At 40.5% G+C, this 27,061-nt stretch overlaps 1 protein-coding gene across 1 annotated transcript; it reads left to right on the forward strand.

Moving 5' to 3' along the window:
- Positions 1–2,066: 2,066 nt before the first annotated feature.
- Positions 2,067–26,996, forward strand: LOC123880065 (NADPH oxidase 4-like). Its single transcript, XM_045927955.1, has 12 exons — positions 2,067–2,442; positions 8,160–8,255; positions 8,965–9,163; positions 11,305–11,402; positions 14,352–14,530; positions 14,797–14,899; positions 15,831–15,926; positions 23,695–23,835; positions 25,212–25,318; positions 25,723–25,845; positions 26,091–26,576; positions 26,817–26,996. The coding sequence occupies exons 1-12, from the start codon at positions 2,389–2,391 to the stop codon at positions 26,941–26,943; spliced, it is 1,809 nt and encodes a 602-aa protein (XP_045783911.1). The 5' UTR covers positions 2,067–2,388; the 3' UTR covers positions 26,944–26,996.
- Positions 26,997–27,061: the final 65 nt, after the last annotated feature.

The following is a 27,061-nucleotide window of genomic DNA, read 5'->3' on the forward strand; positions in this document are numbered from 1 at the left end:
GTATCAATGTGCTAGGTGATAGAGCTAGCGAGCTAAATGGAAGCCAGGAAGGTGTTCCACATTTTTAGCTCTCGCTCAGCAGTCAAAGTATTAAAGAAGTAGGGATTTGCACAGGTATTTGCTTCAAGTAGATATTAGGAGCGCCTGTGGCTTGATCCACCTTTTTATTTTTCTCTCATTTATTTATTTTTCCCATTTTATCCTATTTTTAAACAACAAATAATAAAATAACAAAAACAACAGAAAAAATAACAGAAACACAGAAAAAATAACAGAAACAACAGAAAAAATAACAGAAACACAGAAAAAATAACAGAAACATAGAAAAAATAACAGAAACACAGAAAAAATAACAGAAACAACAAAAAATAAAATAACAACAACAACGAAATCAATAAATAACAGAAACAAAAGAGAAATAAAATAACATAAACAACAAAAACTAAAGTAACGGAAAAAAAAACATCCACCTTTATTATTATACTAGCTGATTCCTGCAACTTCGTCCGCGTGAATTTATGATTTAAAAATCGTTAAAATTCTTGGTTTTCCGGAAAAAAATTGTCTATGTCACTGTCCAGGTCTCACTCATACAAAAAATTACGTCGATCCGTGACTCCGTTGCGACGTGATTGAAGGACAAATCAATACACAAACAGACTTTCGCATTACTTTATAAGTAGGTAATGGATTTAGGTAGTGATTCATGCTACTGGCTCAGAGTAAGAATGCCTATTATGAACCGACCAGCGCTTCGTCTCCAATTCGTTTTCTAACGTGTCAATCTGTGGCGTCAGTTCACCGAATCCAATGGATCAAGTAGTTTATTATGGGATGGCTCTACCAAGTACCAGACTTGGTAGAGCCATCCCATAATAAACTATTGCAGTACCTGCAGTAGCTACCTCGGTAGGTACTCCACGCACTATCGAACTTGAGCAAAGCAGTGATGATTGACGATTGATTAGACGTTGTTCTGGCCTTTTGACTTTGTTGAGTATACCTCCCAGCTGCTTTAGCTTTGCATCGAATATGCATTGTTCAAGTTGAAGTTAAGGTGTATGAAACGGGTCTGCCCGCGAAATTCAAATTTAATTTGGTTTTTCGCAATTTGTAAACTAATACGATAAAGTAGGCTTATGGCACTTTAATTGCGCCAATGGCAGTATCATCCTCACAGGTTTATATAAAAATCTTTACTTGAAAGAGTCCAGTTTAAGAAATTAGCTATGGTATTGACTAATTTGTGAGTAACTCATGTCAAACTCATTATTTTGATTAATTTCTTAAACTGAACACTTTCAAGTAATTAGGATGCCGTAAGCCTACTTTGTCGTATTAATTTACAAATTGCGAAAAACCAAATTAAATTTGAATTTCGCGGGCACACCCGTCTCATGCACTTTATAGGAAAAAATCAATATAGGTAGTACGATCTATTTATTTAAAAGATCGATCGTCTTGTCTTTCATTGGAACGGACAATACTTACCTAACTACCTCGGAAAGTTGTTCTAAAAGTTGGAGTCAAGTGAATATAGTATGTAGACTCCGCTTGGTACCTAAATGAAATAAATATGCTTCCGTTTTGGCGGCATTTTTGAATAAGTTGGCACGTCGTCGTCCGTCGCCTCAATCGGACAGGACACCTCGTTCAATGTGCTCAAGGCTCCAGTAAGCTCGGGCACTGGATATGTAAATATCTCTCCGTAACGGTGCTTTCGACAATTAAAAAGTGAACAATGTAACGGTACCTAACTTGAATAAATGATTTATAACTTTAGACGCATTTCGAGTCTGTTTTGTTGGTTGGCTGGAACTTTGGGCAACTTTCGAAAACTTTGGGCAACATTATAAAAAAAATTCGCTCGCTTCGCTCGTGATATAACAATATGATTTTCACTGAGTAACTACCAGCTATTTTGATTTCCACTCTCCAGACATATTATAGTAAAGGTAGGTACAGCAGCTAACTAGTAATAGTTACCATAGAAAACAAGAATGGCGAGACTTTGAGCGCAATCTGATTAATTCTGAATTTCATAGCCGGTTAAACATTTAATAGGCTATTGATATTTGATACTGAATAACTGAACAGTGGACTATAATCACAGGGAGTGAAGCGATGACCTAACAAATCTCAGCCTATTCTCCGTGTGCTCGGACGCGGCACGGCGGCAGTCACACGCTCGCGTTCTTCCCGCTCACATAACTCGTTATAATGGTCCAGGCGGTTACACCACAGCCTGAGCTTTATTTAAATTAATAAAAAAAAAAACAAAAAAAATAGCGGGAAAATATTTCTGAACGCTGAAAAAGCATGTTCCAAATTTTTAAAACAGCCGGCTTTAATATTTAAAAGTTTACGTTAAGTATTTATTGTATAGATATGGCGCGATATTTAAGCGATTTTTGTGTGTTTATAAGAAGACGTATTTATTTGGTAAGTATTTTTAATTATTTTGCTATATTTCTAATTTTTATTTTTATTTTATTTTTTGATTTTTGCCAGTAATAGAGTGCGCCCTACTCGTATAATATGTAGATAGGTACCTACTTACATTTTGAAAATTACGTGGTAATAAATAATTGTTACGTAGGTAAACTTACCTATTCATATTATGTAAAACAATTTTACCCTAAGTTAAACTTTCCTGTTAATTTCAAAAGAGGCCAGCATGAAATCGCTTGCATGCCCTTTGGTCACAAGTTCCACTTCTAAGAAACACCGGGTGATGTCAACTTCGCTCCACGCGAAAATTTTGCATTGAATACATACATTACGTCACAGCTTCAGTTAAAATTCGCGTTTGCTGAATAAACTAGCAACGTATGCTAAATTATTTATAAAGTTAGTCACTCACTCGACTTGTGCAAACTGCAGGTTGCGAGTGAATCACTGTTTTATTCAGTCTTGTTGCATTCTCTTTTTGAAAAGAAGGCATGGCAGGAATGTCTTGAGCGTGCGAGCCATAAGATAATCTTTGTTAATCTTTGCACAGTGTTCACTAGCAATAAAACTTGCAGTAATTAATTGATCTATAGTGTAGTGTAGCCCACAGCCCATAAAAAGAAGATAATACCCATAGAAAGTACGTAAGTGACTTGTCAAAGCTGACTTTTGCAAGAAATTGCGAAAGTTACTTTCCAGTGGACACTTGGAATAAACCCTTCCAGAGTTTAAGGAAATACAGTAGGCCCTCAATATTTATGAACAACAATCTGGGTAATTTTTGTGCGCCAAATCATTCTCAGTTACAAAAAAAAAATCGGTGATTTGCATAATGTGATAGGCAAACTAGAAATCGTAATAGGTAGGCTCGCGACTCCTACGCTCCGTCTCAGGAAAGTCGAAAAGCCATTAATGTCGGAATGAGTCGTAATATTTTTGTAATAAAATTCAACAGTCCTATAAACAAGACCTGCCTTTACGAAAGTTTAAAACAATCTAATAAAAGTACAGGTAGGTACCTATGCTTCTAAAAAAGCATCGCACTTGGCTGATTTTTCCCTTTTGAGATACGGAACTCTATAAAGGGACTGTAATATCACAATACTATCCTCTGTGATAATATTACCTATATTATGTAGAAGACGGGCTTGTTAAACTCTACAACCTACCTACCTTACCTAGTACCTAGGTAATAGGTATGTACTGATGCAAATATGTGTTTAGGTATCGTTGAAGGTTTTCTAGTTGATGAATTAGTGAGGTAGGTAATTGTTTATCTCAATACAATTTTCCGTTATCATTTTTGATTAGGTAACCAAGCTACGAGTAGGCGCTGCCCGATAGGTAGTTACTAGGTATAAAAATAACATCGATACAAGAAATAAAACATAGTAGGTGTACGTATTGGGATGGGTTTTAGGCATAGAATACCTAACTAAATTCCTAGCTACACGTGGCTAAATGTTAACACGCTTATTTTATGCTGATAAAACTGTTTCAAGGGGTCACGACCCCAGTTATATTTTGTATAATTATCTAATAGGCATTATAATAATTATGATATCCGCTACTTCATCCGCGTGGATATAGTTTTTTAATGCACCGGGAACTCTTCGATTTTCCGGGATAAAAAGTAGCTTATGTGTTAGGTCAGGTTCAATTTCAGCTAAATCCGTCGAGTGGTTTTTACGTGAAAACGTAACAAACAAACACACAGACAAAATTTCGTCTTTATAAATTTACTAGCTGATACCCGATACCCGCGACTTCGTTCGCGGGGATGTAGGTTTTTAGAAATCCCGTGGGAACTCTTTGATTTCCCGGGATAAAAAGTAGCCTATGTGCTAATTCAGGGTATAATATATCTCCATTCTAAATTTCAGCCCAATCCGTCCAGTAGTTTTTGCGTGAAGGAGTAACAAACATACACACACACACACATACACACAAACTTTCGCCTTTATAATATTAGTGTGATTAGTGTGACTATTTATTACTAAGTAATATCACATGAATATTTAAATTTTACAGTTCTTAGCTATTTTTCAAAATGGCTGTGACTTACAAACTCCGAAAAGTTAGCAATGTGTCCCCGGGATCGGACCCCGGTCCCCTCAAACAGAAGCCAGGTTTTGAAAAATCGCTAGGTTATCATCGCCTTTACTAAATATCTACCTAGTGTAAAAGTTTACGAAGCCCGTCGCCGTATTAAAATATGAAGAAGCCTTTTCAAAGCAAGACTCTTCGTGCGTGCTTACAGTTTTGACCTAAAACACATTTTCAGTGTGGTTTATCTTGGGAATTCCTTAAAAGCGTTTGAACTTTGAACTAATTTTCACTAGAAACTATTTGTACCTAAAGTACCTACTTAATAGCTTCTGCAGGTTATGACTTAATAGCAACCCGCCCAAAATTAAAATATACCTAGCCCCTATCTCACTCAGGAAAAGTGTAGATTTCTATTGGTGACAGAATTTTCAAAATCTGTAGTTCTAACTAGAGATTACTTCCTACAAGTGCAGTGCAGTGCACATACGTATCAAGATACGTATGTGCACTGCACTGAACTGTGTAGCGCACATACGTATACTGCACTGCACTGAACGTCTATCGGTTGACGATGATGATGATGAGCCACGAACTAAATACACAGGCAAAGTTGAGTTGAGATAAAACTCCAAAGTAACTTATGGGAACCATATTATATTATTTAAATTGATGCATTCAGCGAGACACACCTAATTCGATCGAGCGTAACAGATTACAGCCACGGAAGCTGTCATGAGCTCATCACAATCACATGCAAATGAGAATCCGATAATGCGTTCGACATCCATACATTAATGCGGGACCATCTCCGCGCTGTCATCGACTCTGTATGGCTTGTTTCAATAGAGATGGGTTGTCAGAGGAGTTATATCCTCCCCTGGCGTAGCGGTGAGCGCTGTGGTCGTATTAGTAGGAGGTCCCGGTTTCGATTCCGGCAGGGGATATTTGGAATTAAATTTCTAAATTTCCACTAGTTTGATCTGGTGGGAGGCTTCGGCTGTGACTAGTTACCACTCTACCGGAAAAGCCCTTGAAGTAAAAAAATTAAGGGTGTCTGGCAGTAGGTATGACAAAAAAAATTGCTTTAAGATTTTTTACATGTTTGACTCCCAAAGCCACCATGATCCAAACTTTTTTTTTAAAATTCAGATACAAGTTAACCCTTGACTGCAATCTTAACTGGTGGTAAGTGATGACGCAGTCCAAGATGGAAGCGGGCTAACCTGGAAGGGATACTATGGCAGTTTTTATTAAACCCTTTAGTTTCTACACGGCATCATAACTTCATATTCACTGATCGTTCCTTCCAGTCTTGACACTCAGAGAAACTTTCAGCTTTTATAAACTATCGAAGGTCTGGCCCTCGCGGGGTCTTAGGGTGAGATCTATAGAGCGCGCTCTGCCTTTGCTTAGACTTAAGACAGAGTTAAAACGAGACAGAGTTATATCTCTCACATATAGCTGTCTCGTTTTAACTCAATCTTAAGTCAGAGCAAAGTCAAAGTGCGCTTTATAGATTTCAGCCTTAGTCCAATACATTAATGCGGAACGATCTCCGTGCTGTCATCGATTTTGCAGTTTTTATCAAACCCACACCCCTTTGGTTTCTACACGGCATCATATAACTTCATAGTCGCTGATCGTTCCTTCCGTGTGTTGATCGCTGATCGATCGATCGTGTGTTGATACGCAAAGAAACTTTCAGCTTTTATAAAATATTTAAGGTTTGACCCTCGCGGGCTCTTAGTCCAATACATTAATGCGGGACGATCTCCGGGCTGTCATCGACTTTATTCAATCGCGTTCAATAGAGATGACTTGTTTCAATAGAAATGGCTTGTTTCAATAGAGATGGGTTGTCAAAGGCGTTGTACAGACAGTCGGTACGCACAGGAGTTGAATAGCGTCTGCTGTGAAGTGTCTAGCTGTGCCAGTTTACATTTCCGACGCATGTCGTGTCGTTGCTAGGATTCATGACATGTCCTTTTTGAGGCTAGGAATGTTAATGAATCCTTTTCTCTGTGAAAAGTGAGAAACTAGTCCGTGTCACGTACACACTTGGGAATTTTTGGCTACAGTAATCAAATTTTGAAGAATCTACAATGAATCTATTCACACTTTGTTTATAGCTAAATAATTACACTAGGTACCTAAATACACAGCACTGTGTAGAAGAATCTACACAGTTTTAATAGGCACTATAATAAATCTCCTTTAAAAGATTTTTTTAGATCGGTTTTTGTTTATACTTTCTTGTAACATTCTCATTTGAATTCACTGTTTTATAAAAAATAAACACATCCTTACGAGTGAGTTTCAACATGTGTCCAGCCAGCACTAGTCTGCTTCTTGTATTTTGAATTAGCAATTTCAGTTAGCAATAGCAGTGCGAAAATAATCCATAGACTTTGTTTAGGTTTACATTTTATTTATTACAGTTCGTAAAATGTTTATTAGGCATGGTACCTACTGTAGGTGCCTATTAGGTACCTAGGTAGGCATAATTAACTATTTTGGTCTATTTTGAAAAATGTTACGAGTATGAGCAGTTTAAAGGAAAGCAGAAGTGTTTTCCGGTGTCCATAATTTTGTTAGGTAGGTATACACGTTTTGAGCCTTACAGGTTCACTGCACAACACACTGTACAATAAACATGCGTTTTATTTACTGTTGAACAATAAAACCAGCGTATTTTAGGTTTACCAGCAAATCTTAGCAAGTTAGTTGCTTCCTAGAATCTGAGTCACAAGTCAAAATGTTTCACGCTGTAGTACCTATCGGTGTACAATGTACAATGTCCCAATACCATAACCTTGGGTGCGCTAAATATAAATTCTCTGGTCATAATAATTCACTTCAACGAATCAGCGTTGAATTAAATCATCTATGCGTCAAATATGGTTTTTCGTGTACACCAAATCATAAGGATATTGTGTGTTGATGTAGTATTGTAAAATTCATCATATTCACCTAAAAATTACCTCCTTTCCTAATATGAAAAATATTATCTTCTTATTAGCTTGTCCTAAATCCTAATCCTTGGGCTTAGCGTACATTGGTGCATTGATTGGTGGATGAGCATTTAGCTTCTGGAGCTGTCACAGCGTCTAAAGAAGAAGTTAGTGCTTCTCTGTGAAGTGTGACAGCTATTATTCAAAAAAAATTAAATATCGAGTATGCGAGCAGACGGAACACCTGAAATAAGGCGTAAAGCTCACTTGCCATCTTATGCCCGGTGTTCTATGACTGCCCATGAATTTTGTAAAGGAGGGCCTGCCGATGCGTTACAACTTGCGAGACACATCCTATTCGGTGGTCGGGGTTTGAATTTGAATCCGGGCACGCACCTCTAACTTTTCAGAGCTATGTGCCTTTTAAGCAATTATAATATCACTTGCTTTAACGGTGAAGGAAAACTTCATAAGGAAACCTGCATGACAGAAAGTTCTCCATAATGTTCTCTAAGGTGCGAAGTCTGCCAATCCGCACTTGACCAGCAGCGTGGTGAACTAAGTAGCTAAGTAGTTTTTAATTCTGAGAGTTGAACTTGAAATAGGTCTTGTTCTCAGTAGTGGGCTGGCAATGGGTTGTGATGATGATGATGACTTCCTAGTTTGTAGAACAGAGGTCACTAATTAAATATTTTTTCCTTGTTTCAGATATCATGGATCTCATTAATTTTATATCTTTTTTACAAATCTTTTATATTTTATTTAAATGGTCGCCAGTTCTATTACTTGAGGCGTATGTTAGGGGTAAGAAACTAACATATTTAATCCGTTTATATTTTTCTCTCTTTCTCTTTTTTTTATAAAGAATATTAGCCATGTTAAATGACTAATATTCCCCTTTCCTCTCCAACTAAGCGTCAGGCTTGTGCTAGGAGTAGGTACGACAATAGTGCAACGGGCGGGGTTTGAACCGTCGACCTTTCGGTTTTCAGTCCACTCCTTTACCGGTTGAGCTATTGAGGCTCAACCGGTAAAGGAGTGGACTCAATTTTTGAAACTGTTTTTTACTTAGTAAAAATGAAAATTAAATATTGTTACTATTTCGCGATTACACCTGTAAGTTTTACTCACGCAAGTAGCTTGCATAAGTAATTGCCAACAAAATTAAGGTAAATGACTTTTATAAGAGTATTACATTAGTAAAGTCGTAAGTTAATCATGTAAGCTATTTACATGAGCAAAACTTACAGGTGTAATTGCGGCCTTATAACATAATGAGAACAAAAACATAATAACCATATATTACGAATTTAAAATCTTATTAACAAAATTGCAAACAACCAATCTATCCAATATTCCAAATTCCAATTCTATCCAATATTTAAAATTGCAAACCTTTTGAATTTTTTTGCCATACACAATAATACTTATTTCTATTTTTTTAAAGACATAAAACTACAATAAGTTACACTTACAATAAATTATTGTACCTAATAATTTGTTTGTCTTACAGTTAGGTCTCTGCGTATCCCGAGGTACAGCGACGGTTTTGAATCTATGTTGCGCTTTAGTCCTGGTGCCGTTATGTAAGAAGCTAAACCAAGTGCTGTACCGAGCCATGTCTAAGCTGTGCCCAGGACTATTCTTCTTCTGGCTGGAGAGAGCGAAAAGCTTCCACATGACTGTGGCTATTACGTTGGTGATGTTTGCAGGTTAGTATATTAGAAAGTAGGTATCTAACGTAATTTTTTATTCGGGTTTTTATATACAATTTTTTTTTGAATAAAATTAGCGAGTGAACGAGCAGGTAGGCCACCTGATGTTAAGTGATTACCGCCGCCCGTGAACATTTGTAGCACCAGAGGAACCGTATATGCGTTGCCCATCCTTTCAGGAATTGGTTGGTCCACCCCTTGAATAACCCCATGTTGTAATCTAGTTGGAACACCGCTGATGCGAGTTGATTCCACAGTTAGAGATAAACTTAAAGCTAGCCTTATCTAATGAAAGTAAATTAAAAACTTTTAATTTACTACTTTAAACAAAAAAAAAACCAGCGAGCAAACAGCAAAGCGAGTGTGTAGGTAGTAGGAATAATTTAACCGCTGGGCTATCAGCGAGTGTGCGACGAGTTTTGACAAGAGATTTTTTCTCCACATAATTATTATAAGCAAAAAAAGCCAATGTTTATGTCTTCCTTTATAATCTAAATAGTATTTTAGTGGTCTTATGAAAAAGGAGGTATTTAGTTTACTAGCCGTATCTTAAACATTTATGAATTAACTAGCTGATGCCCGCGACTTCGTTCGCGTGGATGTAGGTTTTTTAAAATTCCCGTGGGAACTCTTTCATTTTACGGGATAAAAAGTAGCCTATGTGCTAATCCAGGGTATAATCTATCTCCATTCTTAATTTCAGCCCAAACCGTCCAGTAGTTTTTGCGTGAAGGAGTAACAAACATACATACACACACACACACACACATACAAACTTTCTCCTTTATAATATTAGTGTGATCATAATAATATGTGCGTGCTAGTTGTAAATTCCTAAATACTCATTCTTCAAGTTCTTACCTACGTTTGGGGTGAAGTGTAAATTAGCAGCATCTAGCATGCCGCTCAAAGAGCTTAGCGCCTAAACGGCTCTCGCTGCACCATTATGTTCTTCAGGGGGCTTCAGACGAGGTTAATGACGCGACACCGTTCTGAGCTGGGACTTCAGTGCGTTAAAGATCAACGCGTGAAGAGAGCCTTGTGCTTCTTGTTTTGTGAGAAAACTCCTTAGAATGGATGTGAGAACTCCTTAGAATGAATGTTAGAATTATTGAAGTATTTTCTAAAACACAATTACGTGGGCACTAGCTATACAAATACAAAACCGCTTAAAGTAATATAGACTCGTTAAAAACACATTTAGTACTTACATACTCTACCTAGTTAGGTATATTAATCGTCAATAAGTAATTCATCATCGTTCTAGTCAACAGACATTTCTTCCAAGGGTCTCCGCTCTCCAGACTTTAAGAGTGATTTTGCGCTCATGTCCAGCCGCTTCCAGTGACTCTCTTCAAATCATCCATCCAATTCCACAGTGGTCCTTGCATTTTCTAAACTGACCTTCATAATATCTGCTAATTTAAAAACTATTTCGTAGACATTAAATAGTTAGCCGAGATAAGTAGATACCTACTACTTACTAGATAGTATTAACTACTAGTAGGTACAGTCAAAGGCCGTAAGTCGTGTAGCACCTTAATGATCATATTCGCGTGGCACCGTTATCGGTTAAGTGTGTGTGGCGTGTTTATAGAAAAGGTCATAAGTGCGACAGGTTTTGATGCAATAGATGCAGAATTGCTATTCGAATTCTGAGGCTGACCGTACGTACGTACTTAATAGTTACCAGCTAAAAGCATTTCATTTCGATCAATTTTATCGGGTTTGCAGTTTGCATGTTGCGTGTCTCAAGCATATAAAAATTACAGTTCAAAAAACATATAAATCAAAGTGCATTTTTTTTAATTGCTAATGAAACCAATTTTAGACTTTTTATGCTTTTCCGTCTACAATTCTATAGCTTAACTTACGCTGACTTATTTTCACAATTTTGAAAGCGTACCTATCTGACCCATGAACCAAAACTCAATGATGATAATAGTTAATTCATATAGGTTCGTACTCGGTACTACAGCATGAAGACACTATAAATTATAAATGCACCACAAAATGCTACAAATGTGGATATCTAGCCTATTTAAATGATTTTGTACAACTTCGGAAAATATTTTTTTTTACTAGCTACGGGCTACGGCGTAGCATTTCAACATTACAAGTTGGAAATTTTGTTGCAGTCGTACATTCCGTGTCGCATTTCGTGAATCTGTGGAATTTTTCACGGAACTACGACGAGGAACGGGAGGAGATTAATATGGCGAGTTATAAGAACCAGGTAAGATTCCGCTCTTAATAATATTAATATTAATTTAACTGGGCATCCCTCTAGACAAACGCTCATTACTTTTTTACCCGATTACGCAAAGGCTGCTGAGTTTGTTGTGGGCTTTCCTCAGACCAGGGTGCATCTGGCTGGAACACTCGTAGCATTAGTTTTAATTTGACGTAATTAATTATCGCCATGACATCAATTTTTTATTATTATCTTAAAAATTCAACAATTTTGATAATGAAATAGTTAAGAGGGCTCTCTCCGTCACTCGTTTCATACAATCGTAGTTCCAATTTCATTTGAATATTAAGCAACCAAAGTCCATGAAATTTTGCATACATATTCTAGAAACTAATATCTATGTCTGTGGTTTTCCAGATTTCTGTTAAAATATTCGGTTTCAAAGTTACGCGGTCTTAAAAATTTTCATACAAATCATTGAGCCCCTGTAATTTTATTTTAAAACTACATATTTTTAGAAAAATCTTAAACACCACAGACACAGATATTAGTTTCTAGAATATGTCTGCATTTCATGGACTTTGGTTGCTTAATATTCAGTTGAAATTGGAACTACGATTGTATGAAACGAGTGACGGAGAGAGCCCTGTTAAGTGTATAATTTTGGATAAATGGCTTTGACTTTGAATTTGAAAGAGGGTAGTTTTAAGAGCTTAGATGACGTCTAGGTACCACACAGACAACCCCTAATTAATTCAAGGCTTTTTCAATTCTGGTCATTTAATATTCAATTACTTTCGTAAGGTGGGTACGTAAAAATGCTCACTGATCTTTCATCAAAAATGCCATAGGGTTGCGAAATTAATGCAAGCGACAAGTCAAGGGCATGTACAAACACTAGACCCAGTGTTGTGTGCCTGAGTCAGCTGGTTGTAACGACCCTCGGGTAGCCTCGGCTTTGTCACGCCGTGAAAGAAAAATACATTGCATTTGTACTGCAAAATTGCAAAAACCATTACGTATACGTACATGCAAGACCTACGCATATTAATTTGACCTACGTACTATGTCTTTTGGTAACTTATTTAAAACAAGTAAATTACATCGGGCTAAAAGTTCTAAACTTTGATTTTATCATCTCCTCGTTTGATATAGAATTTATAATAGTTACCATCTCCAGGGGAAAGATCCTGTAATTTTTATTTTTTTTCATTGAAATTGTTAAGTATATTAAAATCTATAGTTAATCTTGATTTATTAACCATACAAATCATGTAAAAGCCAAGCCAGGAAAATATAAGCCTACCCTTCTATTACCAGACGTGAGACGACAATATTTTAAGCCATTCGTTTAAAAACAAAGCGATGGCTAGGTAAAATATAAAAAACATAGTATTAGATATAAATTATAGTTAGTATTTAAAGAGAACCAAATAATAAACATAAATGCCTATTAAATAGAGCTTTTATGAATATGTGATATGTAAATGCGTTAAGAATAATTGAATTTAAACACTATAATGGGTGTCTGTTACATAGAATGCAATTAAATCACTCACGGCAGTTATCCGCTCGCTGGGATACGGTGATAAGCCGTGAATATGGGTCGTTTATGTAAAATTTATGAGCACATGATTCAGCACGCCATGATGTATAGTGATTCAGGAGCTTTTAAAACTATTATTGATTTTAAATAGCTTTTGTTGGCGAATTCGTTGCGTGACTTTTATATAAGTATACGTTTCGAAACCAAAAACAAAATCTTGGAAGAACTCTTTGTTTTCCCAGGTTAAAAAGCATTTTTCTAGGCGGTAAGCTTTAAATATTTTTATTTATTTATTTTTAAATATAAAAGTTTACAAAACCACACAAATGTCTTTAACACTATTCCAGAAAAACTAACAAAGTAATAATTTGGTCATGACAACGCAAATAAATCTATTTGAACTCAAATCGGTAAGTACTTAACTGGATGGGCGACCGACTTTGGAGGTCCGAATTTGGCCAATTCGTCACCTCTGTGCCTCGGAGAGCATGTTAAAAGCCGTAGGTCTTGGTTTTTATCACTTAAACCTAAGAGCTGAAATCTTCTCTTAGTCGAGTCGTAGTAGGAAGAATCTGGAAACCCACCGCATTAGTATGAAAACGTACAATCCAAGAATTCCTACCATTATGTGATTAATGGTAAGGGTCACGACTCCCAGCAATGAGGAATACGACGCAGAGAGTTGTAGGCTAACTTTGCCTCTAAAATAATTTAGTTGTTGAGGCTTTATATTTTTAACTTGGGTTACATTAGGATTTATGTATGTATGAGAGTATTCACGCTGCGCCTACACCTCTGTGCTTCATTAATTTATATAAGAGCCTGCAGGACGCCCTCGTGTCATAATATACACTCGTTAGGGCGGCACCGCGTGTCTAGCACTCTTACCTTTTCTGCTGAATGTTACAGAATTATTCTGCATCATTCATAATTAAAGCAGTGTAAACTTTGCCTATTATATGCCTCTACAAAATATGCATACCGACTATGCCAAACTATTCAGTGATAAGTAAGTCTGGTTCCAGTTCTTTATAATAATAAGAGGTAGGTTGCAAGTGGTTTTTGTAACTTACAGATGGCTACTCGAGTGTATATTATGCGTTCAAAATAATATAATTTGCTTATTGTATATTTATATTGTAAATAACGGGTACATACCAAGATTAATTTTTATATGGAATTTTAATGGAATATGGAAAACGCCTAACCAAGCATCTCCGTAGTCCGCTGAGCGACTACTAATTTGTGGATCAGGTCACTTTATTACACGTTTCAGCGACGTAAGTTACCCATAAGACACTGTTCTTACAGCGTACAGCAAATTGACCTTGCAATGGGACACTAATCGACCTTTAAATTTTTTTGTGGAGTAGATACTTTACCTTCTATTCCTTTACATCCTCAGACTATCGCCAAGTAACGCCTGGGTATATGATCTGTTTCAGAGCCCATTACGGCTACTGATGAGCGTAGCAGGCGTGACGGGTACATCGATGCTAATTATCGTGCTAAGCATGGGAGTAACGTCCACCAGATTTGTGAGACGTAGAGTGTATAACGCGTTCTGGTACACCCATCAGCTGTATCTTCCATTCATGTTGTTGCTGATGATACACCCTTTGAGGTAAGTTGTCTTTACACTACTGGAACAAAAATTTTTGCCGTCGAAATAAATTTTGGACATCAAAAGTTATTAATCTCTAGATATGTAGGTAGGTAATTAATGATGCCTGGTGAAACTTGAGAAGTACCTTAATCTTGTTAGTAAGTACAAATTATTGAGCTAAAAGCGCATAATTCGTACACCACAGCAAAACGATATTTTGTAATATTTTTAAGAATCAGTGCGGAAAACTTAGTTAAACTAATTTGCAATAATATATTTTTCAGTGGTGTTTTGAAGGAAGAAGTTTTCGACGAAAACAGTGCTATGAACACGCATACGAATGTTTCATCACAATACAAGCCAAAATTTGCCCCAATCAAATCAATGGTAAGATAAAAGCAGATAGGTGCTTACTTAAAATAAATTAAGTTTCGTTAGTAAGTATGTTTTATTTAGTCGAAACACTAATACATGAAATATTCTATTATTATTCTTTATAATTTTCAAAAATTCTACCCCAACCAAAGCTGGGACGGGTCCAATAGCTAACTATAGATTTGCAGAGTATTTTTGTTTAATATGCCTCTAATAAATTTTCATGGAGCTAAGATGAAGCGAATGATGGTGGCATAGTTGAAGTGTAGCTTTATTTATCAAAATCTAATGAGTCTTATTCAAATCACTTTAGAGATTACAATATTATGGGAACGGTGAACACACATCTTAACAAGTCTGTTAAACTCTTTACCCTTTTGTGGTTCCGAGTTCATACATTTACGATGACCGGCAGTTAAAAGCGCATTCATATAAATCACATAATCATACCTACACGTTTATGTCGCCATACATTTCATTAAGTAACTGTGTCAAGCATTAATAAAAGGGTTTATGGGCAATGGGCATCTGTCCTCTTTGAATTCCTCTCTGAATCTGACACGACCTTCAAATAAATACCTACTTACAATTCGATTTACATATGAAAAGCTATTGATGGCAAAGGCAATCAATTAATACTTGATCATTTTGGTTTTGGGATGGAATCAGAGACATGTCTAAAATTGACTATTAACTTCTTAATTGTGGACATACTAAACCATGGTTTCTTGGCTTCAGCTTACCGACACAGATTTTTGTTCTTAGATCTAAGCTTTCTTAGGTGCTCTCTATTTATCTACTCTTTGCAGAAAATTTATCAGCCCTTAGCTAATGAAATAATCGTACTGATATTGTAAAGTATCTATTGAAATATTTATAAATCCTTTATTTACTGGCAGTATTTATTTATTAAAACTTCCCATTTTTATAAATCTAATTTCAGACATGGCTATGGATGGCATTACCTCTGATCTGTTTTTTCTTGGATTTGTTGTGGAGGATATTTTCGCGGAATCTCGCAAGAGTTCGGATATTAAATGTAAGTATCTATGGTTATCGACTTGAGCGCGAATAAGGTAAAATTATTTGTTTAAGTAACTAAAAACCAGTTTAAGTAACTAAATCGCTGACAGATACACTAATTTAATTAATAACTTACTGCAGCATAGATAATTAGATATCCGTAAGTTGAAATAGAATCAAATTACAGCGTATGCACAGTGCACACTGTATCATTAGGTTCACTAACCGATTAAACTTCGCCTAAGCTCGTTATGTTCTTTGGACTGTCCGCAACAAAAGTATTTCATTCTTAAAGTTAAACTATGTACTTACTTGGTATAATTTTGTGTTGTCACTAAAATAAGTAGGATTCAGACTCTGTCTGTCTGTATATCTGTCGCGTCTGTCAAGCAAAACCTATAGGATTCTTTCCGTTGGGGTGCCAGCCAGGTAACCTCCCAGTGTGCCTGAGTGCTGCTGGTCCCTTTTGGATACGTCCGAGGGGAGGAGCAGTATTTGGGCCGGTGCGCCCCGGTAACATGGCTAACAATTTTCTGTTTGGGGATATTGTTAGCTATGGCTAATGACCTGGCAGGGGGGGAAGTCTCTCCACGTGTCCTTCTGACTAGCAGAGGGCACAGTGGACGAGACGTGAGGGTGGATTTGAGGGAGACATCCTCGTGGAGGGAGAGGCGAGTTCAGTGTGCACTTACCCTGCTTCTGAGAAGGCTGTGTGGGAACTAGTCCTGTGCGGCCCTCGCCACAAATCGTAATCCCGTAGGAGCGTCATGGTCATGTCTCACGACCTCATACTGGGACCGAGGGTCTTGGCTTGACCGCCCGGACTGCGAGGAATAAACCTCTATAAAAAATTATCCAAATCTCAAGTTTGGTGCGCGGCGAGGGGATGAATGGCTGATGGATTATGCTTCTATCCTCAGAGGGGGATCAGTTTTTAGCGCACCCCCAGCCAGAGTTTTCGTGGACCCTCTGGTTGGGTTACAAATTTACACCTTCTTGGGCAATGACGGCTCTGCCCCTGTTAAGTTGTAATTCCGTCGTACTCGTGGGATTTATTATGGATAAAAACACAAACAAACCTAAGATGAACGAAGTGGAGACGAAGGAGGTGGACATATCTGGGTCTGACTCAGACTCGGCGGCGAGCTTTATGAGCGTAGGTGCGGAAAGCACAATGAGCACTGCAAGAAAAAGGCCGCTTAGCGGAGAAGAGGTGGCGGTGGCACCCAAAGAAGGCCCTGCCAAACGCGGTCGAGGCAGGCCACCTACAAGTGGCAAATATGTAGGTCTGGCACAGGCTAAGAGGAGTTTAGAGGCTGCTAAGCGTGCCGCAGAGCAGGCAGAAATAGAAGCCACCGAAAACAAGGAGGTTGCCGAACTGACGGCAGAAATCTTTTGTGGGCGGGCACGTCAACTGTCGGAAACCTCTTCTGCGGCTTCGGACGGCATGGAAGTCGAGGGCTTGACGGGAATGGAACTGAATAGCAGGGTCCATTCGGCCGTCAATACTATCAAAACAGTGGCAAAAGCCTCCAAGGGCCTTAAAGGCACGAACCAGAAAGCCCTTCAAAATGCGGCAGCAGCGATTGAGGAAGCCGCGGAGGTACTGCTGAGGCGTACCTCAACGGATGAAGTCAAACGTCTGCAGGCTGAGAATGCTAAGCTTACAAAGGAAATGGCGGAGCTTCGGTTCGAACAGGAGAAGTTACGGGCAGACCTACAAAAGATCCGTCAGGGGAAGAGGGAGAAGGAGGGTTCTTCTAAGCCCGCACAAGAGGAGTACCAATCGGAGCAGTTTCGCCTGCTCCTAAAAGAAGTATCGAGCCTGTCTGCTCGCTTCTCAGTGATTGAGGGCCGGGTTTTGCGCCCACCATTGGCCGCGGACAGAGGAGTAGCAGGGAATGCGACGTCTTCTTTTGCGGAAATGGCTGCAAAGCCGAGTAAGTCGGCTACACAAAGTCGGAAGGCGGCGCAGAAGTCCTCCAGCCAGCCTAGTCAGAAGACACCCGAGACTGCCACTTCAGGGAAGGGAAAAGGCAAGGGGAAGGCCTCTGCTGCCACGCCAGCACCTGATGCAGAGCAGCCCTCCACCTCCCATGGAGGATGCAGTGCCCCCTCTGATGCAGAACATCAGAGTCACTCAAACACACCGCCTAACGGTGGTCAATGGCAGACCGCGGGAGCCAAAAAGGAGGCCAAAAAGGCCAAAACAAAGGCCAACAAGGCGGCAAAACAGGCGGCCCAAAAAACCGCCAAGCAGCAGGCACGGCTCCGCACCCCTAGGTCTGCGGCTGTCGTGTTAACGCTGCGGCCCGACGTCAAGGAGAAGGGCCTCACGTACGCTACGGTCCTTGCTAAGGCGAAGGCAGAGATCGAACTCGGTGAGCTTGGCATTGCGGGTGTCCGGTGTAAAACCACTGTGACTGGTGCCCGCATGCTGGAAGTTGCGGGTGCCAGCAGCGGTCCACAGGCCGACGCTCTCGCTGAAAAGTTGAAGGCGTCTTTGGAGCCTATGGGAGTCAAGGTGTCTAGGCCCACCAAAAACGCCGAATTACGCATTTTGGGCCTAGATGACTCAGTAAGCACTGAGGAGTTGGAGGCTACCATCGCCAGGGTAGGAGACTGTTCTCCGGCCCAAGTGAAGTCAAGTCCAATTTCGTCGGGCTTCAATGGACTGGGAACAGCAGTCGTCAGCTGTCCAGTAGCGGCAGCCAAGAAACTCGCTGAGGGTGGCCGACTCCTAGTGGGCTGGGTGTTGGCACAGGTCAAGATCTTGCAGCCCAGGACCATGAGGTGCTACCGATGTCTCGTGGAGGGGCATGTCGGGGCCCAATGTTCCTCGGAGATAGACCGCAGTAACCTTTGTTACCGCTGTGGCAAGCCAGGGCACAAGGCAGGGTCATGCGAGGCCACGCCGCATTGCATGTTGTGTGCGGCGGCAGACAAGCCGGCGAATCACCGGGTAGGCACAAAAACCTGTACCGCGCCCAAACAGAAAGGCAAAGACAAACCTGGGGTTAACCCTTCACAATCCCGGGCTCAGGAGGGAGAGAGTATGGAAACTTAATAATGGGCCCACATCTCCGCCTCCTCCAAGCGAATATCAACCACTGTGCCAGAGCTCAGGACTTGCTCCTCCAGAGCATGGCGCAGTGGTCAATCAATATCGCGGCGGTCGCTGAACCGTATTTTGTCCCTCAGAGGGATGACTGGGTGGAGGATTTGTCGGGCACAGTGGCCTTGATTTTGCGGACTACCATTGAATCTCCGTCCTTTGAAAGTGTCGTTCGGGATCGGGGCTTCGTAGTGGCGAAGATAGGTGGATTTGTGGTCGCAGGAGTATACTTTTCACCCAACAGCACTCTCGCCAACTTTGAGGACTTACTTGGGAATTTGGGCGTCGTCGTTGGTCGAAGCCGTCCTAGTCCTGTGCTTGTTCTTGGAGACTTCAATGCCAAATCTGCGGCTTGGGGCTCCTCAACGACAAATGCGCGGGGAAGAGTACTAGAGGAGTGGGCTGTTGAGCAAGGCCTGCTTCTCCTGAACCGAGGTTCTGCTCACACGTGCGTGAGACAGCGGGGCGGGTCTATAGTGGATATTTCGTTTGCTAGCCCTGCTGTAGCAAGTCGTGTGCAGGGTTGGCGTGTCATGGAGGAGGTGGAGACACTATCGGACCATAGATACATTCGATTCGATATCTCCCCTTCGGCTTTGGACGTTCATGTACGCACCGCCTCGGGAGGGGGCGGCCCGCGTTGGACATTGAAACGCCTAAATAAAGAGGTACTCCTGGAAGCCTCTATCGTACAGGCATGGGTCTCTGCACCAGTTAGGCCAGTCAGTGTTGACGAGGAGGCAGAGTGGTTCCGAGAGGCGCTGTCACAGATTTGCGATGCGGCGATGCCGCGTATCAAGCACATTCCTGCCAGACGTCAGGTATACTGGTGGTCGCAAGATATCGCGAACTTGCGTGCCGCATGCGTTGAAGCAAGGCGCCGGTACCAAAGGCACCGCAGGAGGCGTCGCCAAACTCAGCTTGGGCCGGCTATAGAGGCGGAGCTATATGAAGCATATAAAATGGCAAAACGGGCCCTTCAGGCAGCTATTAAATCAGCCAAAATCAAGGCCCGTGAGGAGATGCTGGAGACTCTGGACACTGATCCATGGGGGCGCCCTTACCTCATGGTAAGAGGCAAACTTCGCCCTTCGGCGCCTCCGCTGACCCAGAGTCTTGATCCGCAGCTCCTGGAGGACGTGGTCTGCTCCCTGTTTCCATCTAGAGAGGAACACAACCCGCCACCGATGGCTCCGCCTTTTGCATTGCCTGACGCGGGCAACGACGATGACGTGCACGAAGTGACCCCGGAAGAATTGAGAGCAGTGTTGCGGAGACTTCAGGCCAAAAACACCGCCCCAGGACTCGATGGCATACCTGGCCGTGCCCTGGTCCTGGCCTCAAAGGCTCTTGAGCCTCGATTGTTAAGTCTCTTTAGCGCGTGCTTGGAGCGGGGCCAGTTTCCACTTAGTTGGAAGGTCGGAAAGCTGGTCTTGCTGAAGAAAAAGGGGCGCCCGGCAGATACTCCGTCTGCATATCGGCCCATTGTGCTGTTGAACGAGATGGCAAAACTCTTCGAGAGAATTGTAGCGGATCGCCTCGTCCAGCACTTGGCGAGTGTGGGGCCGGACCTGGCGGACAATCAGTTTGGTTTTCGCCGGGGGCGCTCCACAGTGGACGCAATCATGCGCGTGAGAACCTTGGCGGAGGAAGCAGTTTTCCGGGGCGAGGTGGTGTTGGCGGTTTCTCTCGACATCGCGAACGCCTTCAACACCTTACCCTGGAGCTGTATCAGGGAGGCGCTTGTTTACCATCGCGTACCAAACAACCTCCGTCTTGTGGTTGGGGCTTATCTGGCGGATAGGGCGGTCATGTACCCGGGTCGGAATGGCTGGGGTCGGCGAGAGTGCTTGTGCGGTGTTCCGCAGGGGTCTGTCTTGGGACCACTCCTGTGGAACATTGGTTACGACTGGGTGCTGCGCGGGGCACTCCTGCCCGGCGTCGGTGTCACTTGCTACGCTGACGACACGCTGGTTACGGCGTGTGGCGAGACACACCGGCAGGCGACATTGTTGGCAACCGCTGGGGTTGCACAGGTCGTAGGGAGGATCCGGCGCCTGGGTCTCGAGGTGGCGCTTAACAAGTCGGAGGCGATGTTCTTTCATGGCCCTCGACGCGCGCCACCTTCGGGATCCCACATCATCGTGGGTGGCGTTCGCATCGACGTCGAGTCAACAATGAAGTATCTGGGACTCATCCTCGACGGCCGGTGGAATTTTGGGCCACATTTCAGGCACCTTCTACCCAAATTGATGGGAGCTGCGGGAGCGCTTGCTCGGTTGCTGCCCAATCTCGGTGGTCCAGACGCCTCCTGTCGGAAGCTCTACACTGGGATCGTGCGTTCAATGGCCCTTTATGGGGCTCCTGTGTGGGCGGAAGCTCTGACGGACCGCAACGTCGCAATATTGCGGAGACCGCAAAGATCGATGGCCGTCAGGGTAATAAGGGGGTACCGCACGATCTCCTTCGAGGCGGCGAGCCTCCTTGCCGGATGTCCACCCTGGGATCTTGAGGCAAAATCTCTCGCCTCCTTGTACCAGTGGAATAAGGAGGTGCGCGGGCGGGGTGAGTTACCGATGCCCCAAGAATATGCGCGGCATCGCTCCCAGCTCCGAGGGGTCTTATTAGTGGAATGGAGGGAGCGGTTGGATAATCCCAGCGCAGGGCATGCCACGATAGCGGCGGTAAGGCCTGTCATGGAGGATTGGCTGGGGCGCCAACATGGCGTCCTAACCTTCCGGCTGACGCAGATACTTACCGGACATGGTTGTTTCGGTAGGTATCTGCATCGCATAGGTCGGGAGCAATCGCCCGATTGCCACCACTGTGAGGACCGCCTTGAGGACACGGCGCAGCACACCCTGGAGGAGTGCCAAGCTTGGGCAGAACAGCGCCGTACACTCGATGCGGCAGTTGGTGTTGGTGGTCTCTCGCTCCCAAACATCGTGCAAGCGATGGTTCGGAGTGAAACAGCGTGGAGTGCCGCTGCCTCCTTTTGCGAGGAGGTGATGTCTGCAAAAGAGGCGGCGGAACGTGAGAGGGAAATTTTGATTGTGGATCCCTCTCGCAGGAGACGCAGCGGGCGCCGAAGGGCGAATGATGACCTCCGGCCTCCATGAGTTGCCGACCTGCGGTTGACGGGCGTAAGGGGCGTTCGTCAGCCGATACATAATCCAGGTCAGGAGGTAGCGCGCCGTGTTCCGGGTGCGCTTCTGAGACGGAGCTGGTAGCAGCCAGCCTAGCGAAGGGACCCGTCCGCTTGGCGGCGGGTCAAGTCCTGGCGGGAGTGCGGTGAATACTACATTAGTGATACCCGCGCAACCGCCAGTCCGTTGAGGAACAAACACAGGTTTTAGTGGGTGCAAGCCCCACATAACCCCTCCGTTTCCCCTGACGGAAGGGTATGCGTTAGGCATTTCCTGTGTATAAAAAAAAAAAAAAAAAAAAAAAGGATTCTTTCCGTTGACCTAGAATCAGGCAGATAGGTAGGTGTTGTACCTACTGTCTGTCTGTCCGTCTATCGTGTCCGTCAATACCTACCATGATTTCTTATATCAATTTCCTCTATCTCCAGTTTAAGTTTTCGCGTCTCTACTCTCTCTCTGACGCTCACAAAATAACACCCTTTATTATGACGAATGAAAAATCAAAAGTATTCCCATGTTAGTTAAGTATGGGGGAGTCTGTATGCTTAACTACTGGACCCTGACTGCCCATATTACTCTCACGGAAGCTTGTAATTCTGCGTATCCTGTGGGATCACCACTTAATGACTGTATGCAGAATTAGATAGAATGTAAAAAAAAAACCAGCCAAGTGCGAGTCAGACTCGCACACCGAGGATTCCGTACTGGGGTATTTATTCCGACATTTTGCACGATAAATCAAAAACTATTATGCATAAAAATAAATAAAAATCTGTTTTAGAATGTACAGGTAAAGCTCTTTCATAATAAAATACCTACCCCACTTGGTATAGTTAGGTTACTTCGAAAGTTGAAACGCATTTTTTTTCTGTGATGTAACCATAAATTTACGGTTTTCGGATTTATTCCTTTATATAGTGCTATAAGGCCTACCTGCCTTTCATGATTCTAGGTCAACGGGAAGTATCCTATTAGTTTTCTTGACAGACACGACGGACGGACAAACAGACAGACAGACATACAGACAGACAAAAAAGTGATGCAATAAGGGTTCCGTTTTTCCTTTTGAGGTATGGAACCCTAAAAATACTTAGAATGATTTTTAAAGCCAAAGCGTTGTTATTATGGACTCGTCGTATTTACTACAAACTTGAAGCAAGAAAACTAACATTTTATACTTTAGTATGAAATATTTCACCAAGTTGTATTCAGAATTTATTATGTAATATTTTAAAGTTGCTACAAGTTCAGATTTATTAAATAGGTATATTTTAGTTCGTTGTAAAGTACAAATTTACAAAGAAATGTCGGTTCGATGTAGAGCACACTGCCTATTTGATTGAAAAAAATTGTCGTATAACTTTTATGCAAGGTTGAAGTAAATAATTTTTTTTTTAAACAAGTCGAACTTTTACAGCTGTTCTATTTGGTGCCATTTTAGTATTAGTGAGACATTAATGAACGTTACTTCCATCCGAAAAAGTTTTATTAAAAAGTAAGCTGGATTGAATGATTTTATTTAGGTGAGTCACATGGCTGGACGCACAATAAGTTTGACGCTAAGCTGTCCACACGAGCAGTTCTCCTGTCGCAAAGGACAATACATCCTGATGCAGTGTTTGGACGTCTCCGTGTTAGAATGGCACCCTTTTACTGCGGTTGAGGTAACTTATTAGCCTAGGCACTAGAATAAAGGTCTGATATTCTTCTCACGTTGCTCATCAGTGCTGATAGGCCAATATGTACAGTCGAAGGCCGTAAGTCGTTTAGCACCTTAATGATCATATTATTCGCGTGGCACGGTTAGGTGTGTGTGGCGTGTTTATATAAAAAGGTCATAAGTGCGACAGGTTTTTGATGGAATTGCTACTCGAATTCTGAGGCTGACCGTACCTACTATGAACGGCTCCCAAACAATGCTGATCAGGCAGCGCTGAGCTGCCCGCAGCCTAACGCGCTTTATGTATTTCTATGATGCGTTCCGCCAGCCACGGTCAGTGCAGAAGATCAGGGTGAGAAGGAAACTAGCCTAAAAGAAAATTTTGAAAAGCTGAAGAACAAAACAGTGTAAGTAGTTACACTTCTGATCAAATTCAAGAGAAAAAATCCATTCTTGACCCACTGAATATATATCTGAATTCATTTCTAAGCAAAACGACCTAAACAGCCTAGTGATTTTGTTTAAAAATTACAACTACACAAAGGTTCAAAAGCTTTCATTTAGTTTTTTGCTCCTCCTTTAAAATTTTATTTCATGCAATTACACCGTTTTTTTCGCCAGCTCCTCATTCATTCTATTTTAATCCGTCTTAAATCGCATCTTTTGATCCGGTTAATATAGTTACAAGTAAGTTATTAAAGCCTATTTGCTTAGCATAAAAAATAGTTTTATTATTCAAGTTCAATTTATTTTTATTCAATTAGACTTTTACAAGTACTTTTGAATCGTCAAGAGCATCTACCACTGGTTATCACCAGTGATAATTCTAATAACCGTAATCTCAGTTACACTTCTGATCAAATTCAAGAGAAAAAATCCATTCTTGACCCACTGAATATATATCTGAATTCATTTCTAAGCAAAACGACCTAAACAGCCTAGTGATTTTGTTTAAAAATTACAACTACACAAAGGTTCAAAAGCTTTCATTTAGTTTTTTGCTCCTCCTTTAAAATTTTATTTCATGCAATTACACCGTTTTTTTCGCCAGCTCCTCATTCATTCTATTTTAATCCGTCTTAAATCGCATCTTTTGATCCGGTTAATATAATTACAACTAAGTTATTAAAGCCTATTTGCTTAGCGTAAAAAATAGTTTTCTTATTCAAATTCAATTTAGGTATTCTTATTCAATTAGACTTTTACAAGTACTTTTGAATCGTCAAGAGCATCTACCACTGGTTATCACCAGATGTTGATAATTCTAATAACCGTAATCTTTGATGGACGAAGGAACCATGTCATTTAAAAGTTAAAATATCAATCTTTTATGTATTTTAGACGGAAGCATGATACTTAAATGAAAATAATTTATTCCAGATTCCTACACAAAGCCAAAGATTATTTGTTATTTGGATAAAAGTTAAGGGCGATTGGACGGAGTCTTTAGAAAAATTAATAAACGAAAGAGGACCCAATAACCTTACGTGAGTAAATTTCTAAATAAACGAAATATTAGCAAGAATAGTAGAAGATGTGGTAAAGGAGCTTGAGTTTATCTAGTTTATCGCAGCACAGAATAAGACTAGTAAAGCACCAGTAAGCGTCATTGTCAATACAGGCACACTTAAACCTATACATAGCGTTACACTACGTTGGATGATTAGACGAGAGACGACACTTTCATAGTTCTAAAGCATTTCTTATCAGACTTACAGACTGCTCTACAATAAATGATTAATCTAATACTGTGCAATAGAATCCGAGACTCGAATTTCACGCAGACTATTCCAGGATGTCATTTTGCTTCAGATCAATTTATATCTTGATTCATATTCATTTTAATTGATTCGTTTATTAATAAAATAATATGTTATTAAATATTTTTCAGTATTCTTATAGATGGTCCGTTTTCGAGTCCAATGGAAGGAGTATGCGCAAGCAAGGTTGCGATATGTATCGCGGCGGGCGTTGGGATCACTCCGTTTGTTTCTGTACTTAAGGACTTACTTATGTTAGTATATTTTTTATAGCTTACTAATTTTTCTCAGGATTTCTCGAAAAACTTTATAAAGCATCCTGGAGTAAATATCTAGGTCTTCGTAAGATTGTCCTTGATAATTTATATTGATGCAGGCTAAGATAGAACATGCTAACTTTGAGGAGTTTTATTTTAAAAAGCACCTAAACAAACTTAAGTTATCATAATACCTAATCTGTGATTACGTGCATACTGAATCTTAATTTTTTTACTTTCAGAAATCCTAGAAGCAGGCTGCCAGGAAGAATCCATTTGATATGGATCGTAAGACATGAATCAGAACTAATATGGATTGCGAAGTTAGCTAACGACACTATAATGCAATTGAGAAACGCCAACCGACCAGATAGACTACATCTAGAACTTTATGTGACTAATACAAATGAAATTGATACCAAAAATGAAAATAAATATAATAAAGCCCGTGCCATTACTCATATTGTAGTTGATGATAAAGGGACGCTTAGTCATGTGATAGATAGAAGTGAAAGAAATGATAATGATGAAAAAACAACACTTCTAACACCACATTTAAAAAGAAACGGCTGTGTTTTTAGTGGAAATAATATTATTAAAAGTGATAAATGTATTATAGCTCAGAAATATAATATATCTAAGAAATATCCGTTGGTCGGTTGCCGAGTGAAGAGAGGCAGACCGCATTGGGACCGAGTTTTTGGATATTGGATACATTTATACCCAGAGTAAGTTAATTAATGTACCATTCATTTATTTTATAATATATTTATATGAAAAATACTCAAACTGATATGAATTGGGCCATATTAAATCCAAATAGAAATTGGTTCGAAACATTTCATAGTTTTTATATTACAGAGTTATAAGGTAGAAAAAATTAACCATTATAATATACCTTTAAGTAGGGCAAGAATATATTGATTTTTTATTTATCGAATAATTGAAATATGAAATTATAATTTCAGGGAGCATCTAAATCTTTATTGCTGTGGACCAAAGAAACTAGTAAAAATGTTAAGAAGCAAGTGTAAATATTATTCCTCGAGATTAACGAAAACCCGCTTCACGTTCATTCACGAAGGTTTTTCATGAATTATAATATGTTGGATTAATTGATGGACTGATTAAATATTATGTATTTCAAATGATTTTTATTTCAAATTACCAATTTACACAGAACTAATAATATAAGTACTTAATAGTTTGAAAT

Source organism: Maniola jurtina, chromosome 3 (assembly GCF_905333055.1).
Source record: "Maniola jurtina chromosome 3, ilManJurt1.1, whole genome shotgun sequence".
NCBI lineage: Eukaryota > Metazoa > Arthropoda > Insecta > Lepidoptera > Nymphalidae > Maniola > Maniola jurtina.